The sequence below is a fragment of the Kryptolebias marmoratus genome, linkage group LG18, assembly GCF_001649575.2.
Source record: "Kryptolebias marmoratus isolate JLee-2015 linkage group LG18, ASM164957v2, whole genome shotgun sequence".
Lineage (NCBI taxonomy): Eukaryota > Metazoa > Chordata > Actinopteri > Cyprinodontiformes > Rivulidae > Kryptolebias > Kryptolebias marmoratus.
The window spans coordinates 13,308,436-13,325,800 of record NC_051447.1 but is presented as its reverse complement, the minus strand read 5'-3'; the positions used below and the strand labels follow the sequence as shown (position 1 = coordinate 13,325,800).

Below are 17,365 nucleotides of genomic sequence, written 5' to 3'. Positions count from 1 at the left end.
GCTAATTAATTTTATAACTAACGAGTTGGGAGTTTTATTTTATTTTAGTCTTTTTTTTTTAACTGCTGTTACATCTTTTCTCCATAAACTCCATAAGTTCCAGCCTCGCCTCTTGTCTGTTTAAATGTTTATTAAACTTTAATATGTGCCAAATTTCAAGCTTCGGGTTCAAGTGGGAAAATCTCAAATTTCTCTGAATTTGAAGTTCTTCAGAATATAATAAAAGAGGATTTTCTTTTTTTTTTTTTTTTTTTTTTAAAAGGTGAAAGAAATGTCTCCATCCTGTAAGCTAACCTGCAAAATGAAATTAAAACTTCCGTCTCTTCGTTGTCGTCTGCTTGGATAACTCTCCCTCCACTCGTCTCATCTGACGTTCGTGTTGATTTTCAGCTGATCTTATTTATCTAACAACCTTTTTTTTCTTTTTTTTTTTTTAATTAAAAGCAAATGAAAATGTCTTGGTTTATTATGATTTCATGCAAAGAAAAATATGTGTGGCAGTGATGCGAACCAGAAAGATTGTTCCTGTGGAGACAATTAAAAAGGAAACATCTTACTGTAATGGTTGTTGAATATTCATTTATTTAAAGACAAATAATATTATTAAAGATTACCTGAAGGAGCAGGTTACAGTTTAAGAGCCTAAAATCAAATACGACAAAATGTGTCAACAGTTTGTAGCTGAAATTTGACTCTTTAGTACAAAATAAATGACTGCTTGTCATTGTGGAGGTCTTTTATTACTTACTAAGACTTTGTAAATGACTAAAGGATGTTCCCAACCTTCATCACGTGTCCTTCAAAATAAGAGCGCATCATAATCCAGGGTTTGATATGTTTGACCATTTTGTCTTCAGAACACAACAGAAATAGGTTTAGATTTTAAAGTAGTATTTTGCTACTTTTAACTTTTAGCTAGCCTTTTGATACTTGTACCTAGCTTTCTTTTAGCTTCTATCTACCCTTTTGCTGCTTTTAGCTAACATTTTGGTAATTTCAGCTATCCTACTTTAAGCTTGTTGCTAGCTTTTTGATATTTTTAGCCTTTTTGCTACTTTTAGCCTACCCTTTAATACAGCTAACTTTTAGTTAGCCTTTTGCTACTTATAGCTATTTTGCTACTTTTAGCTAAGTGTTTGCCACATTAGGTTTTTAAGTAGCATTTTGCTACTTTTAACACTTCCTTTTAGCTTCTAGCTACCCTTTTGCCGTTTTGCTGCTTTTAGCTAACATTTTGGTAATTTCAACTAGCCTACTTTTAGCTTCAAGCTAACCTACTTCTACTTTCAGCTGGCCTTTTGCTCCTTTTAGCTCTCAGCGCTCTGCTTGTAGACACTGAAACATTTCTTGCGGTTTAGACGGGTTCAAAAAGGCAGCACTGAACCTGACACCTCAGGTGCTCCTTTAGCCCCGCCCCCGCCGCCGCAGGTGGCCCCACCTGAGTGGAACAACAAAGCGAACAGAGCAGCCGCTGAGCTCGGGAGGAGCAGCAGCTTTGTATCGGGGCTAAATGAGGCGTGAAAGCTCCTGAGCGTCGAACCTCGGACGATGGGGGAGAGGTTCTTGAAGTCGGCCCTGGCCGCTCCGGACTTCGCGCTGATGGACTCCAGTTTGGCTCTGCCCGCTCCGAGCTCCTCCACCAGAACCGAGTCGGGCGACCGGAGCCTCCGAGTCCAGCGGCAGGTTCGGCTCACTCTGGAGCGGAAGACAAAGAGGAGTCTCTCAAATGGTAACTTTCTTTTTTTTTTTTTTACCTGTCCCTCCAGCGCGTCACACTGAACACCGATAACTCAGGTGTGTGTTTACGGAAACTCGTCCGCAGAACCAGAACCGAGCCGCTGGTTCCGAGCTGGCGCCTCTCCCGTGGCTCCCTGCAGACGCACGGTCGGGCTCAGACTAAATGCTGGTGATTTTTGTGAATGGAATGCCGCTGGTCCAACAGGTTCCTCGGTTTCACCGGTCCGTCCAAAGGCTGCTGTCCCTCCCTGTTTGAAGCAGATCTTATCTGCGGCAGCCGGGAAGGTTGTGGGTTTGAATCCGTACCCACGCTGTCTGATCGGCACGGTGACAGCCACACCTGTGAGGTGGGGGGATTACCTCAGCTAAAGGAGGTTGAGTTCAGGAACAGTTTTATCTTCAGACCAGACTTGATTTTAATTGGACAAATCAGAACAATGAGCTGAAGTGTGCAGAACAGTGGCTAAAGGCTAAACCTAACATAGCAAAACTGTAGCTAAGAACTAAATGTAGCAAAACAAAAGCTACAAGCGAAAACTAGCAAAATGTAGCAAAGTACTAAATGTAATGAAATAGAAGTTTAAAGCTAAAATTGGCACAAAAATAGCTAAGAACTAAATAGCAAAACAATAGCTAAAAGCTAAAATTAGCTAAATGTAGCAAAAAAATAGCTAAAAGTTTAGAGTAAGAAAAACCAGAGCTAATAACCAAATGTAGCAAAGTGGTAGCTAAAAGCTAAAATGATCAAAACAGTAGCTAAGAACTAAATGTAGCGAAACAGTAGCTAAAAGGAACATAAAGACAAAAATGGAACAAGTAGACATTTTGAGGATTGATTGGGTAAAACGAGCATTCCCACCGATTCGTTTTAAGGGTCCTGTTGCAGAGAACTTGTGTTTGTCGTCTTTTATTGTTCAGTATTGTTCAGACAAAGGTTTAATTAAATTTGTCTTTTATCTCACCACGTTTCTCCTGCGTTCAGACTTGTGGAGCTTCAAACTTTAATAAAGAGCCTTCTGGACTCCTTTCAGGTGCCGTCGGTCTGCAGAAAAACGGAAGGAGTTTTGATGCTGAGCAGGGGTTTTCATCCAGCACGAAGGTAAATTTCAAACCATCCTCGGCTCGTGTTTATGTCTGGACCTTTTCTTTAATGCCTAGAAATGATCTGTGTAACAGCTGGGCTCGTTAGAAAAACAATAACTCCACTCCACATGCTCTGCATCCTAATTTGAATTTAGCCAAATGTGGTTGTGTTGTGCTGCTGTGCCGACGCTCTCAGCCTCCAAGTGGGTCTGATGGGTCCCAGGTTAAAAGCGATGAGCTTAAATCTTTGTGTTTGCACTAATGTCAAAATAAAGCGGCTTATTTTAAACGTTATTCATCGCTGGGTTGTATTTTGTGTACATTTAGTCAGACTTCAACTCTTTTTCTTTGGAAAACTGAACTTGATTTACAAAAACTGAACTTTTTCGCAAAAAGTAAAAAAAAAGTGTTTCTTTGCTGTAACTAAAGCTTCTCGGCAGTAAATCTAGGCTGTCGTGGCTGTGTATGGTTCTTCCACATGCTGCTGAGGGCCCTTGTTTGTTAAATGAATAAACTGTCGATACGTCTTCAGCCTTCGGCGAGCAACAAACACCAAAAAAACGAGTCAAGTTAGACACCATGGAAGAGGAAATTAACAAGCTTTCAAACGGTTTAAGATTTATTAACAACAAGCAAAGAAAAAATCGAACAAACACAAATTTCTTTACTTTTTTTTTTGCTATAATTCGCGAAAATTTGAATCTAATGTCATAAATGATGTGAAAAATGTGAATCCAGGCAAGAAAGGACTGGAACAGAGACATCATGTGTAAAATAAAATGACTAAAAAGAGCTTGTTAACTTGAATAAATATGATTTTTTTTAATTTATTTCCCCGTAGGTAAATGGGTCCGTCTACATGAGCCGCACTTTGTCCATCACTCACATGAAGAGACCATCCAGGAAGGTGGAAATGTCTCCAGGACTCGACCCAGATTTATCTCGCAGTCGCTGTAATTGTAGTTTCTACTCAAACGGGATGTCCACGCTCCCAGGACCGGCTCACTCTCGTGGGGCGGGGACACCCATGGAGTCCTCGCACGACTGGGATTCGTTCCGGCGCCACGCCTTCTCGGAGACGCCCCGTGGCTCGCGGCCACACCTGTCCGCCTCCACATTCACGTCCACGCCGGCGTGTCTCTCGCAGCCCGTGGGGTTTCAGCAACACGCTAAAAACGGCTTCCTGAGGAGTCATGGGCGGAACTCCGGGAGGCGGGAAAAGCACGGCGGGGATCGGGTGTTTGGGTCCACCCGGACCGATGGTGGCCGGAGCTGGCAGGCTCAGGTCAAGATGGACGGCCAGAGGTCCACGAGGCTGAAATCCTTCCCGCCATCTGGTGACGGAGCGGAGGTGAGCGCCGGGAGGCTGGTGGCGTCACGACCCAGCATTCAGCAGAAACCGAGTCCCGCAGCACAGTAAGACCCGCCTTCTTCCTGTACGTGTTTTCAAAATGTCGACTCGTGTCATAAAACAGGATTTTAGCTTGTGGTCCCTCACGCAGGGAGGGGAGGAGCAAACCTCCAGAGATGACGCTGGAGAGAGCCGTGAACCTTCTGACCGGGACCGACGAGGAGACTCTGATGAACGCAGCCAACTGGATCCAGAACCAGTGTCTGCAGGGAGACAAAGCGAAAAGGACGGTACGTTCCGACAAACAGAACTCCTGCTGATACGGGTCTTGGTTCAGTTTCAGCCGATCCTAGTTGAAACCCCGAGAATTCTGTCGAGTCAGGATCCACGCTACAGCTTTCCTCTTTTTTTATTTGTCCTGCATACTTTTATGTACTTCATGTGTCAAAACGTTCAGCTCGTTCAGGAGATGAGTACTTTTATACTTTTCAAAATATTTAACTTTATTTACAAATAGTTTTCTTACAGAAAAACACTGAAATCTCTCTAATTCCTTTAAAAACATCTCCTTCATACATGCTAAATCTATATTTCTACTTATTCAGCTAGCCTTTTCATACTTTTAACTTTTAGCTTCTGTCAGTTTTAGCTGCAGCTAGCCTTATGATACTTGCTTTTAGCCAACCATTTGTCTTTTAGTCAGCCTTTTCGGCTGCTTTTAGCTTTTATCTAGCCTTGTTCTGCTTGCAGCTCGTGTTCTGCATCTCTTAGCTTCAGCTTCTTCAGTAAATTCCAGCCCTCGGTGTTCACGGTCGAGCGCGGGAATCCGTCGGTGACTCTTCCTCTCGCGCTCCCAGGTGCTGAACCTGCGCGGGATCGAGAAGCTCCTGCGGCTCCTGGACAACGACAGCGAGGAGCTGCAGCGCGTCGCCGCCGCGGCCCTGCGGAACGCCGTCTACAACAGCAGCGACAGCAAGATGGAGGTGAAGGACCGGGACGGGCTGGCCATCATTCTGAATACTCTGACAAACAGCATCGATGTGGAGACCAGACGCCAGCTCACTGGTCTGTGTTTATAAATACATGTGTATATTTTTTGTTTTATTGTTTTGTTCAGATGTTCAAGGTTGCACTTGAAATGACTGACGGCTCGAGACTTTTTCCACAGAACTTGATCTGTTGACATGAAAGCAGTAAAACCCAGGATGACGTGGCTTGAAACCAAATTACAACAGCAGCCTTAAAGGAACATACCAAACATTTTACTCTAAAAGGGACAAATTGCTTTTTTTCCCTTCATGTTTAGAACGGATAAATGAGGTCCGGACTTTGAATTTTGTGCCACTAGATGTCACTGCGCCTGGACCTCCAAAAGCTTCACATTAAAGAAAACGCATTAAATGTTTCATATATTTTTGTGTTTTTCAGTTTTAAAAGAATACTGAAGGGAAGAAACTATGAATTTGTAGCTTGATTCCAATTATTTGGAAAGACAAAGACATACAACTTTAATAGCTTCTAAAATGCTGAAGTCTGCAGCCCCAGATGTCTTCCTTGGACAAATATATCTGTAATAAAGAGTCCTCTAAAGCTCAGGAAGGTCAGTTAATACATAAGCTTTAGTGTCAGAACCTTACAATGAAGCAGCTTCTGTGGTTTGATAAGCCAGAAACCTCTAATCATTGGAGATGCTAAACAGAGGGGGAATTGATCGTGATCGGGGGCTTGTGTTGCAGCCAGGATCAAAAGCAACATTACACCATAAACTCTTCAGAGTAAGAACAAATATAACCAGAAGTGTGTGTCTTTACATGCCAAAACACAGAACCAGCTCAGGTAAACTTCAGAGATGAGTAACTTCGCTCATAATGTAAATTAATCTTTTTTTGGGGGGACTTCTCTCTTAGGTCTTATGTGGAACCTGTCCTCCCACGACATCCTGAAGGAGTGTTTCCCCCAAAACACCGCTCGGATCTTAACCAAGTCAATCCTGGTGCCCAGCTCGGGCATTTTTGAAGGCGAGAACCCAAAAGACGAGCTTCTCGCTGACGCTGACTCGTTCTACAACGCTACAGGCTGCCTGCGGTACGTATCCTGATTGAGTGTTCCTGCAAATTATATATTGCTTTAAAGGGAGGGTTCTACCTCTCGCCTTCTTAAAAATCATAACTCAGGATGGGCTTGAGTCAGAGAGTTAGATCCAGTGACGGAGGCTCTGAATAAGTCAAGTTAACTTCCTTTCTATGAATCCTGTTTTAAAAGAAACGGAGAAGCAGGAAATTCTGACCAGGGTTCTGTGAAAGCCGTGTTAGGCTTCCTGTAAAGCTTCTCCAGACGATACGAGCTCACGTCATGAATCATGGATTTGCTTTCAACTTGTTTAGACTTAACGGTACGTGTGTTTACAAAGCATGAGGCAGCAGAAGCGGCGCTCCCCTGCTGACTGCAGCCCGTAGAAAAGAGAGAGAGAAAGGTTAAATTATTCAGCGAGCTCTCATCTCTCCACTCAGCGAGCTGAAATCTCATTGCACCGATGTTATCGAGTTCCCTTTGACCTCCCGCTGGATGGGGAAACAGTCATTTCTCGCTTCTGTTTTTATTTTCGGAAGAAAATTTGAAGTAGTCCTGTGGCAGCAACGCATCTCAAAGTTGCGACAGGAGCAACAAAAGGTTTTAAAAGTAAGTTATTTGAATAAGAAACGGCCCTCAGTAAGAGGTCTGAGTATAAAAAGAGCATTTTAGAGAGGCTGAATCTCTCAGGAGTAAAGATGGGCAGAGGTTCACTGGTCTGAGGGAAACTAAATGTCAAAAATAACAGAACATTTTAAGGATAATGTTCCAAGGTGAAACATTGGGAAAGACTTTGAACATCCCATCATCTACAGTTCGTTATATCATCAAAAGATCTGAAGAATCTGGAGAAATCTCTGAGCTCAAAGGACAAGAGGATGAAAGTCCCTCAGAGTCCGCTGCATTAAAACCAGGTCTGGCTCTGTTCTGGACATCACTGCATGGACTCAGGGACACTTCCACAGATCATTGTCTGTAAACACAGTTCACTGTGACATCCACACATGCTGCTTAAAGCTCTATCAGGCAAAGAAGAAGCCAACAGTGCTGTCTTCTCTGGACCAAAGCTCATTTTAAATTGAACTGAGGCAAAGAGGAAAACTGTTCTGTGGTCAGATTAATTATTAAAAAACAAAAACAATGAACACCACCTTCCACGTGCTAAAGAGGAGAGGGAACATTCAGCCTGTTATCAGTGCAGAGTTCAAAAGTCTGCTTCGCTGATGATATGGGGGTGTATCAGTGCCTCTGGGCAGCTTACACATCTGGAAAGGCAGCATTAATGCAGAAAAGTAAATGTAGGTTTCAGAACATCATATGCTCTCATCCAAGCATCTGTTTTCAGGGAGGGTCTTTCATATTTCAGCAAGACGATGTTAAACCTCACTCTGCATCCATTCCAACAACATGGCTTCATAGAAGAGTCCAGGAGCTGAACTGAGCTCTCTGCAAAGACCCAGACCTGTTGAACAGCTAGAATCCTACAGACAGGAATGGGACAACATTCGCTCTAAAACCTCCATCACTGCTCTCCTCAGCTCCTAGATCTTTACAGACTGTTAAAGAAGAGAGGATGTTTCATAGTGATTAACATGGACCTGTTACAACCATGTTGGAAATGGGTTGTTATTTAGTGGAAAAACACAAATTTCTTATGTTTTTTTTTGGTGTGTGTGTGTTTCTGCAGGAATCTGAGCTCTGCTGGCCCAGATGTGCGGAAAGCTTTGAGGGTGTGTGAGAACCTCATCGACTCGCTCGTCTACTACATCCGAGGGACTGTAGCCAACCGTAATACTGATGACAAGGTAAAAACCAAAGGGAGGAGCCAAAGACGAGACGTTTGTGCTCCATGACTGTTGATTGAGCTTCAGAGACAAGAATTTCTGCTTTTCCTTGTTCCTTTTTTTTAATCGCATACTTTTAAAAAGGTTTCCATGTGATTTTTTTGGTTAGAATTGACTCATATTGTTTTCTTTCTTTCTTTTTTTTTGAAGTCCACAGAAAACTGCGTCTGCATCCTGCACAACCTGACTTTTCAGATCGAGTCGGAGCTTCTGCAGCATCCCGCCCAGCCGCCCAGAGGATCTCAACAAAACTTGCCTTCTGAGCAGACGTCCGTGGGCTGTTTTTCTTACCGCAGCGCCAAAATCACACAGGTAATCCCTTCACACCATAATCCCCCTTTAATAGCTCCGAAGATCCCCTTGCGATTTCATGTTTTCGAAGGGTATTCATTAATCATGCTTAAAGAGCTTCTTTGAAGGCGAGCTTCCTCTTTTATGACATTAGTGGTTGAGGAATCTCTAAGTAAACTGTTAGGTTACTGGTTTGTGAGAAGCACCTGTTTCCGCTGGACTGTTATCACCTCGAACTTCAGCAGAGACTTTATGTTAGTGTGCTGCTAAATCAGCCACAGTTCTTCAAGTTTTGCACGAGTCAGGCTGCCTGAGCTGCGTTTTCCACTCAGTTTAAGTCTTAATGGTGAAAGGGAATACGATGGAAAGACCTTTCTGACTGTTGGAGACACAGAATTGTGAGGGGAAAAAAAATAAATGTTGTCCTGCAGCGTTCGCGCAGTGTACAGTAGAACAGTTTCACGTGGGTTTCATGCTGGCTTGGACCCCTAAAAAGAACAATTGTCACTCTTATGTTGATTAAAGCTGCTTCCTAATGGCTCTTAATTTGAAATATAGACTCTGGCATCAACCAAAACATTAAATTTAAATGAAAAAATAAATAAAACCTCTACAAACCCAAATTTGAACAAGTTGGAACGTTGTGTTAAATGTAAATAAAAACAGAATGCAGCGATTTGCGAATCTCATAAACCCATATTTTAATAACAGTGGAAGACAGTAAACATATCAAATGTTCAAACTAAGAAATTGTAGGAACTTTCAAAGCTTTAAGGAATGTATAAAACATCGACTGCATGTTGAAGCAAAACAAACAAAGAGCAAAACGAAAATGAACAATTTTATTCACATACACGTTTTATTTTGCAGGTGCAAACATCTACAGGGTCAAGACACAAATACTCCAAGCTTTTACAAAAGTAGACACAAAATAATTAAAAATAAAGAAGTGATGATTCAGGTAATATTCAGCTCCAGCACTCCTTTGGGAAACTGAACTGAGATGATGATTTAGTAAAACCCGTGGGCCAATTAACCCCGATTTTTCCCAAAGGATGACTGTTGTGGTTTGTTTAGAAGCAGCTACAGAACCGTGTGAAATCGCCTCCCTGTTCAGATGTGTTTGCAGGAGGTCTGTAGCTCAGATTAGCAGCTCTGGATCCTTCCCCTCGCAGGATGTGGAGCAGCAGCCCCCCCTGCTGAAGGAGAACCACAACCCGCACGGCACGGAGTGGCTGTGGAGCCTCATCACCATGCGCATGTACCTGTCGCTGGTGGCCTGCAGCACGCGGCGGATCACGCAGGAAGCCGCCATCGGGGCGTTGCAGAACATCACAGCTGAACACGGAGCGGTAAGAAGGGAGCGAGTTTAGCTCTGGGTGTTCAGAAGTCGGAGGGATGGAACGGTCAGATTCGGTTCCAAAATGTGGAATTTTGCGTAAGATTTATGTATGTAAATATGGCAACCGTCTAAGGAAACTCCAAAGTTCTTGTTTTTAACTCTGTAGTTTGCTTTAACTTCTGTGAAATACGAAGACGTGTTGACGAAGGCGATGTTTGAGCAGATCTTCAGGTAGTTTTCCTGTGCCCTCACAGGTGTCCAAAGCCATCGCCGTCACTTTATTTCAGAAGGAGGATGGACTCAGTCACATTAAGAAGGTGTTAATAGAGGCAGACAGCAGCTTACAGAGAACGGCCATTTCCCTCACAGCTAACCTCTCTCACCATGTCGAGCTGCGTCCTGTCATCGGTAACGTTGCGCTCAACTTTCAGACACTTTTTATAAGCGGTTTCTTCTTTGAGTTTTTACCTCGAACGGCTGAAACTGTGCGCCAAATAAACGTTTTGTTTCACCTGCAGCGAGTCAAATGTTGCCAGAAATAGTGGACCTGTTGATCGGGCCCGAGCTGACCAACGAGGTGACGATTAATCTGTGTCACATCCTTAATAATCTAAGCCAGAGTGACGTAAAGACCGCCAGGGCCATCATCGACCAGGGAGCCCTGACGAAGATCATCAGCATCAGCAACAAAGACGGGTTGGTCGGCTCTGCTAATTAACTGTTCTCCTATAAGGCTTAGAAGTTTTCTGCTGGACGATAGTGCCACTTCTGACCCAGTTTGACCTTTCCTGTCTTTTCCCCGTGGCTCCAGTCAAGCGAGTAAGACAGCATGTGCTCTGCTGCAGACGATGTGGGTCTACGGGGAAACCCACGGAGCCCTGAAGAAGGTGACTCCTTCCATGTATCACCGCACCTGAACTTACATTCAAAGATGGCGCCCTTGTGTTTCTTCAGCTAGCAAATGAGCACTTGTTTGAAAAATGTCACATTAGAATTAGATTGATCTTGATCAAAGCGGACCCAATTTGTTTTCTGTTACATCAGTGGCGTCCAGTCCTGGTCCTGGAGGGCCACGATGCTGCATGTTTTAGGTGTTTCTCTGCTTTGACTCCCCTGACTTGAATGACTGAGTGAATAACACGTTTCTGCAGAACATGAAGACCTGCTGAGTAGCTGAGAAACATCTAAACCATGCAGGATGGTGGCCCTCCAGGACCGGGAGTGCACACCGATGTATTACACCCTCTTAGAGTCTTAGAGTAAATGTCTAAAATTCAACAAATATCTGCATTTGTCTTTTTAACCCTCTTCTAACAACAAGAAAAAAATCTAAAGTAGACTTTTCATTGTCTTCACTGAGCAACTTATCCAATGACTTGTACAAAGAATATAAAGTTTAAAGATTATACAAGTAGAACTTCAAAGGTTTGGGTGCCAAGATTGAGTGTAAAAAGAGCAGCCAAAAGATTTGTCTTTTAGCACCTAGCTTATCTAAAGTGCAACATTTTCTCAAAGAGTCAGGAAACCTGGGGTCACTTTCAGGTGTTTTTTAGATGCTATGACTGGTCATAGCCGATAAGGAGGACCCCCTCAATGTTAGGCAGGTGGTCATAATGTTATGGTTGGTCTGTGTATCATGTTTACTGATAGACTTTAGATTTTTAGGTCTAAAAATACTCATCTTTGAACAGGACTTGTTTCTGAGTGAATCATATTTAAACAGTCGTAGCTCTTTTATGGTGATCAAAATACTTTATGATGTATTTTAGATTATAATTTAAAAGCAGGAATTCAGCTAAAAAGACAATAATCAACACCTTTTCTTTTTTTCCTCAACAGTGTGGCTTCAAGAAATCCGATTTCATCAACGCAAAGACAACAAGGGGTGCAAATTCACTGAAGTAACTGAAGCGGACATCCAAACATCCACGTTTTTATAACCCTATCTGCAACAAGAAACAAGCACCATTTCCTGTTATTAATCATCTTTATTGCTGTAGAGACATTTGTTTTAATTACTGGACACAGAACTTAGTGCTGTTGTGTTTCTGGTTAGAATTTCCTCTTCTTTTAAAGAAATAGAAGTTCTGATTGTTAAAATGACAAAGTTGTTCTTTCAAAGCACTTTAGTTTTTGGGAAATACGTTAAATTCCCTGCCGCAGTGCATTATGGTCAGAAAAAAAAAGACAAATTAATGTAGAAATTATAGGAAACGCAGCAAAGATAGTGAATGAAACTTGTAAGTATTTCTAGTTTGTGAAGTTTTCTTATTTTTATTATTCTAATTCGTAAATGGCAGCTCAGCAGCTAAAATGTTTTAAGCACTGCAGCGCGAAACATTTCATTATGCAGAAGGAAGAAGTTGCAGTGGATGAAATGAAGTGGCTCGTGAACCGACGTAAGCTGTATTTACAAGTGCGACATTAAAACCAAGTATTGTTTTCAGAACGAAACTGCTCTGTGACTCTTTAATCGTTTTAAATAACATGCGCCTTTAAAACGTTTCGTTCTCTCCAGTCAGCCCCAGATTTCTGGCCTCGCTGCTCGTTCGTCAGGCCTTCAGGTGACGTTGAGCCCCCGGAGCGGCGTTGCCCTTGTGGGTCCTGGCAGGGCGAGCTGCACTGCGGTAAAGCTGGGGGGGAGGGGGAAGAGTCGGGAGGCGAGGTGCCAATCAGCATCACCCCTCCAGGACGAGGCGTTTAAGGTCAGCGCAGAGGAGAAGACGGTCTCGTACCATTTCACTGCAACAGAGATGATTAATTTATCTTTAGAAGAACTGCAGAAAGAGACTGGAAAAGGAGAGGGGGAGGACGTTACATAAAATATGAGCGAGTCATCCTCTCTGCCCTCGCTCGGTGTCTTTATTCAAGCAGCTGAGTTCCCCCCCCGGAGATCCACGCCGTTTAATGAAGCTGATCTCAGCTGGGAAATCTACAAAGACTTTGCTCCGTTTGGTTAACAGTAGCCCACAAAGCAATTACAGCGCTGCACCAGTGGCGGCGGTGCAACGATGAAGTGTTTTTTTTTAAAGTGCAGTAAACACTGCACATGTTAAAAAGCTGAGATATTTACACGATTCGAGATGTTTTACATGATATAAAGGAGCATAATTTGCTTAGGCTTGTAAATAATGTACTGAATTTACATTTCTGATGCAAGTCTATATCCTTTAAAGATGTTCAACCTGCTTTTAGGTTATTGAGGAGGAAAAAATAATAAAAGTTTTCTCTGGTTCGTCCTGCAGAGGACAGTGTTGCTGCATCAAATTTCAGCAGCTGCTCATGAAGAGAATAAAGGTTTGGATTATTAAAGTGCTCCTTCCCTCTTAGGACACCAATCATTGTTACAAAATCTGAATTCCACATCTTCTAACATGCTTTAGCTTTAATCCATTTTTTGCTTGAGGAACTATAATCCCAGCACCCCCCCCCCCTTCTTTGTAATAAGCTCCAACTCGCCTGTTTCATGAAGTGTTTTGGTGACAAAGGCCATGATTTTGGCTGATGAAGAGAAGCTGGAGCCAAATCCTTCTATCAATAGCTCTCTTGTTTCTCTGCAGATTATGTCGCTCGGAGAAACGGCGCGGCTTCTTATTTTACAAGAAAAAGCTTCATTTTTTGTAACAAATGCCAGACAGCGAGGGGAAAACGCATTAGGGGATTAGGCGAGTTTAACATTCGGAGATAAGTTCCTTTACTTGAGGAGGCCCTGATCAGATTCAAGGACCACCACAGAAATGATATATCCCTAAAACACCAAAATAGCCCCGCGGTAACAGGTGTGGAGAAACATGAGGATGGGTTTGTTTGAGGTGTGCCGGAGCTGTCACGTAATACAGCCCAACGGGTTTGTGACACCAGAAAGAAACGGGCAGATGAGGGGGGGCTTTTAGTTTACAGTGAGGCCTTTGTTGGAGACGTCACCTCTCGGGTCACGTTACTCTCTGCTGACACGATCCTTCAGTTAGACGTGAAATCTAAACTGTAGTTGTTAAAGAGAGGAGAAAAAGCCTCAGAATGTAGTCGTTTCCTGGGAGTACAAGTGTCTTCACACATAAGAATGTCTGGAATGAAGATCCACCCTTCAGTGTCCTAAAGTTGGACGGACGGCGAAACTGAGACACTGATTATGTACAGAATACAGAGGGAGTCTTTGAGGCGCATGTCCAGAGATCTGAGGAGTTTAAATGTCCTATAAACTGACAGAAAATCCCCAAAATACGATGCTGTTAAGATATCAATGAGGGGACTATAAGAAGGCAGAAAAGCATTAATAATGTGTGGGAAAAAGCACAAATATGTCTTGAAAAATAGGTTCAAAGCTGTCTGATCATGTGTAAAAATGTCTCAAATGAGATATTAAAACACAATAAGGAAATACAAGCAACACTAATAAAACAAAAGATAAGTGGAGATGAAAAACAACTAAAAGAAAGACGTAAAGGTGGGGCGAAAACTATTAAAATGAGTTTCAAAAAGATTCCAGTTTATGAGAAAAAGAGGGAAAAAAGACACAAGATGCCTAAAATGTAAAAATAACATTTTCACAAAAAAGGGACATTGCAAAATAACCACAAGATGACCAATATAAGAAGAAATAAAATGTTAAACTGTGTAAAATTCCAGTAAAATGAGTGAAAACATCACCTTTAAAGATGATAAAAAAGAACTAACATCTTGACCAGCAAGAGACTCAAAACAACTTGTAGGCCATCCAGATGGCCTACAAGTAAGAAAATCTGAAGAAAAGAAGCTAAATTTTTATTTACAAAAATGGATGTTCAAGTATCAAGTAAGAGTAGCAAAATTATCACACAGATTTACAAAATATTTTTAGATAGACATAAAATGATGAATATTTGAGAATTTGTGCCCCTAAAAAGCAAAATAACTTGATAGGATTAGAGATGATAAATTAATTCTCCCTTAATTAAAAGACAAGTCTAAAACGCAGTCTTTTAAACATCTAGAAATATGACGGCTTTAAGGTTTGTTAACTATTTTAAGGCAACGTTTTGACCAAAGTACAGGAAGATAAAAAAACATGCTTTTTGTTAGTTTTGTTAGAGTAAAATTGTGTGAAAATAAGAAACTGTTCATTAAAAAGATCTAAAGCTGCTTTGGACCCTGTTGGATCATATAAAATCCTGATCAGGGGCGAGGATCCAAATTAGTGACCAGCTAGTAGTCCTTCTTTAAGATCAACTCCTGTCTCATTTTCTGGGAATCATTGTTTTCTCTTTTTATATAATTTTTTTAAAGGAACAAACCAAACCCTGGCAAAAGAGTGGACTTTCCATATTTTCAGTGACTTCACTCCTACACAGCTGGACCTTTAACATTTCACATTTCTGTTGTTGCTGATTTGAAAGAAGCTTTCTGGATTTAACTCTTTGAGTCTCTGACCATAAAATTCAGCTCAATCTTCTTGGGTCCTTTCTTCTGTTTCACTTTTGATGTCAAACGTTCTCAAGCCTGAACGCCTAGTTTATTGCTCAAAAATCCCAGCAGTGACTCCTCAAAAGCTTCGGTGAGGCCTGTAACGCAGGAATAAGGAACAAAGCAAAGTAAAGATGGTTTACTGTTTGTCAATTACACAGTTTAAAAAAATTTAATTTATTCACAGGAACAAACGAGCTATCAGAGCTGTTCAGCAAACCAAACGCATCGTGAGTTACAAAGTTTTCGACTTGGTAAACTGGGGAAATTTGCTAAAACAACAACCTCTCTGTCAGCTGATTTAGCAGTGGAAATTAACCACACTCTGAGAAAGGTCAGCTTCAATTCTGCCTGATCAGCACAACAGGCAGCTGTCACGATTAATGCGCTGAGACATGGAAGACCCGAGCTCTGACCGGCATTTTAAGTGAGCAGAAATGCAGATTCCTCAAGCCAAAAATGCTCTGATCGTTCCCGTCCTCCAGCCAAGACCAGAACTGTGTTTTAGATTTACAACACGTGCTCAGTGGGACGAAACAAAGCGTTGGCTGCTGACATAATCAGGCTTAATTGCTAAACCTACATTGAGGGTCTCTGACAGGCAGAAAGTGATAGATTTATTTTAAAAAATGGAACGTAAAGCTGCTCAAACGGGAGATTAAAGTTTTAGACTTGGGCTAAAACTTACAGCACAACAAAATACTGTTCTTGATCCCAGTTTAGGCCTCCCATATATACATGGAGATGATTGACGGCTGTTTAAAATACTTAGCCTAGCAGTGGAAAGCACACCTATTAAAGGGATGCTGGGCAGCTGATTATTTGATCAAATGGGATGTTATTGTTCCTACATAAAGGAATACAAACAACAGTGCATGCCTAATTAGTGTCATAGATATTACAGTTTGCTTGCATATGATATAAACATTTACATAACTTTTACTTTGAGGTCATAGCCCAATCAAAAATATTCTAAAAGAAGTTCAGGGTTGATGTCAGTAAGATGTGGTTTATATTGCCACTTGAAGCTATCTTGTTCTAACTCTATTCTCTCCCAGAATAGATGCAGCACAGTTTAAAAGCTTTATAAATCTGATTTTGTTTTGTTTTTTAATCTCAAATCTACAGCTAGCTAAAATTGGACTGAACCAACTCAAAGCTGAGGGAAGGGTGTGAACGGAGCGATTTTTTATTATTTTTTTTAAACTAAGAAAGTAAGATTAGAATCAATAAACACTACGTGCTTTTTGTTTTATTGCTGTGGGGTGATAACATGTTTTAAGTAAAAAAAAAAAATTACAATGGGGAGCTGAAACTCGATCCCCCCCCCCCCATTTAAAAAATGGAGGTACACCTGCTCCATTGACCCAGCCTCTACGCAGTTCGCGTGGCAACAGCGACGTTGTTTATTGAAAAAAAAACCGGCAACAAATTGAACAAAGAGCATCACGCAGATGTTTATTATTCGCAAATTTAGTGTTCACTCACGGCTGTATGTCGTTTTTGAGAAACGAGTTGTTATTTAAGCCTTAAAATCGTCAAGAAATCCCAAACAAACAAAAACGGGGCTCTTGTTCGGTTAGCCGTTAGCCTAGCCTGGACGAAGTTTTCCGCCATTGTTTTCACACTTCGTTCTCCGTGAGTGACGTCACTGTCGAGCAGGTACCATTTATTAATAACTATTTGATATAAACTCACTTTAAAAACAAGCGGACAATCCATTCAGCGTTACCACGGAAAGTTTTTGACAAGAAACTAGTACATATGTTCGTCATTATTCAGTATTAACGTGAATAACTTGTTTTTTCTCACTTTATCATTAGATTTATGGAGCTTAATAATATTGTTTATTTAAAAATGTGTGTTTTTTTATTACCCGTAGTGTTATCGGTTAAACGGTTTTTAGTATGAATGATCATTTTAGGAAATCCTGGGCATTGTTCCGTTTCCATATGTTTCCCTTTTAATAAAAATAAATACATAAAATGTTTGTGTTTTCATGCGGTGTGCCACAGGCAGTGTGAGTGCATTGCACCTTTAACTGGTCCATCATGCCTTGCGGTGTCCCAGTTCTGCTCCGATGTGATGTACAAGTGAGGGTTCCCGTCGCTGATGGGCAGAGCAGCAGATGCCGGATGTCCGAGCAGAGGACGGACTCGTGCTGACGTCCACGCCGCTCCACGGAGGCGGGCACGCGGCTGACTCCGC

At 41.8% G+C, this 17,365-nt stretch overlaps 1 protein-coding gene and 1 long non-coding RNA gene across 2 annotated transcripts; one reads left to right on the top strand and one right to left on the bottom strand.

Moving 5' to 3' along the window:
* Window positions 1-1,417: 1,417 nt before the first annotated feature.
* On the top strand, window positions 1,418-12,172 carry pkp2 (plakophilin 2). Its single transcript, XM_017414754.3, has 13 exons — window positions 1,418-1,729; window positions 2,769-2,836; window positions 3,662-4,236; window positions 4,323-4,461; window positions 5,029-5,236; window positions 6,079-6,256; window positions 7,929-8,046; window positions 8,236-8,397; window positions 9,552-9,728; window positions 9,973-10,126; window positions 10,237-10,414; window positions 10,530-10,605; window positions 11,558-12,172. The coding sequence occupies exons 1-13, from the start codon at window positions 1,549-1,551 to the stop codon at window positions 11,621-11,623; spliced, it is 2,280 nt and encodes a 759-aa protein (XP_017270243.1). The 5' UTR covers window positions 1,418-1,548; the 3' UTR covers window positions 11,624-12,172.
* Window positions 11,742-17,323, bottom strand: LOC119617935. Its single transcript, XR_005234412.1, has 2 exons — window positions 17,193-17,323; window positions 11,742-12,460 (listed from the first exon to the last, which is right to left on the bottom strand). It is a non-coding gene; the product is annotated as an uncharacterized LOC119617935 (long non-coding RNA).
* Between the last annotated feature and the right edge of the window lie 42 nt (window positions 17,324-17,365).

Excerpts from the sequence above, each read along its gene's own strand:
- pkp2 (XM_017414754.3), top strand. The coding sequence starts at position 1,549 with ATGGGGGAGAGGTTCTTGAAGTCGGCCCTGGCCGCTCCGGACTTCGCG. Across the intron at positions 1,730-2,768 it reads AAAGAGGAGTCTCTCAAATG|GTGCCGTCGGTCTGCAGAAA; the intron begins GTAACTTTCTTT and ends GACTCCTTTCAG. Across the intron at positions 5,237-6,078 it reads GACCAGACGCCAGCTCACTG|GTCTTATGTGGAACCTGTCC; the intron begins GTCTGTGTTTAT and ends CTTCTCTCTTAG.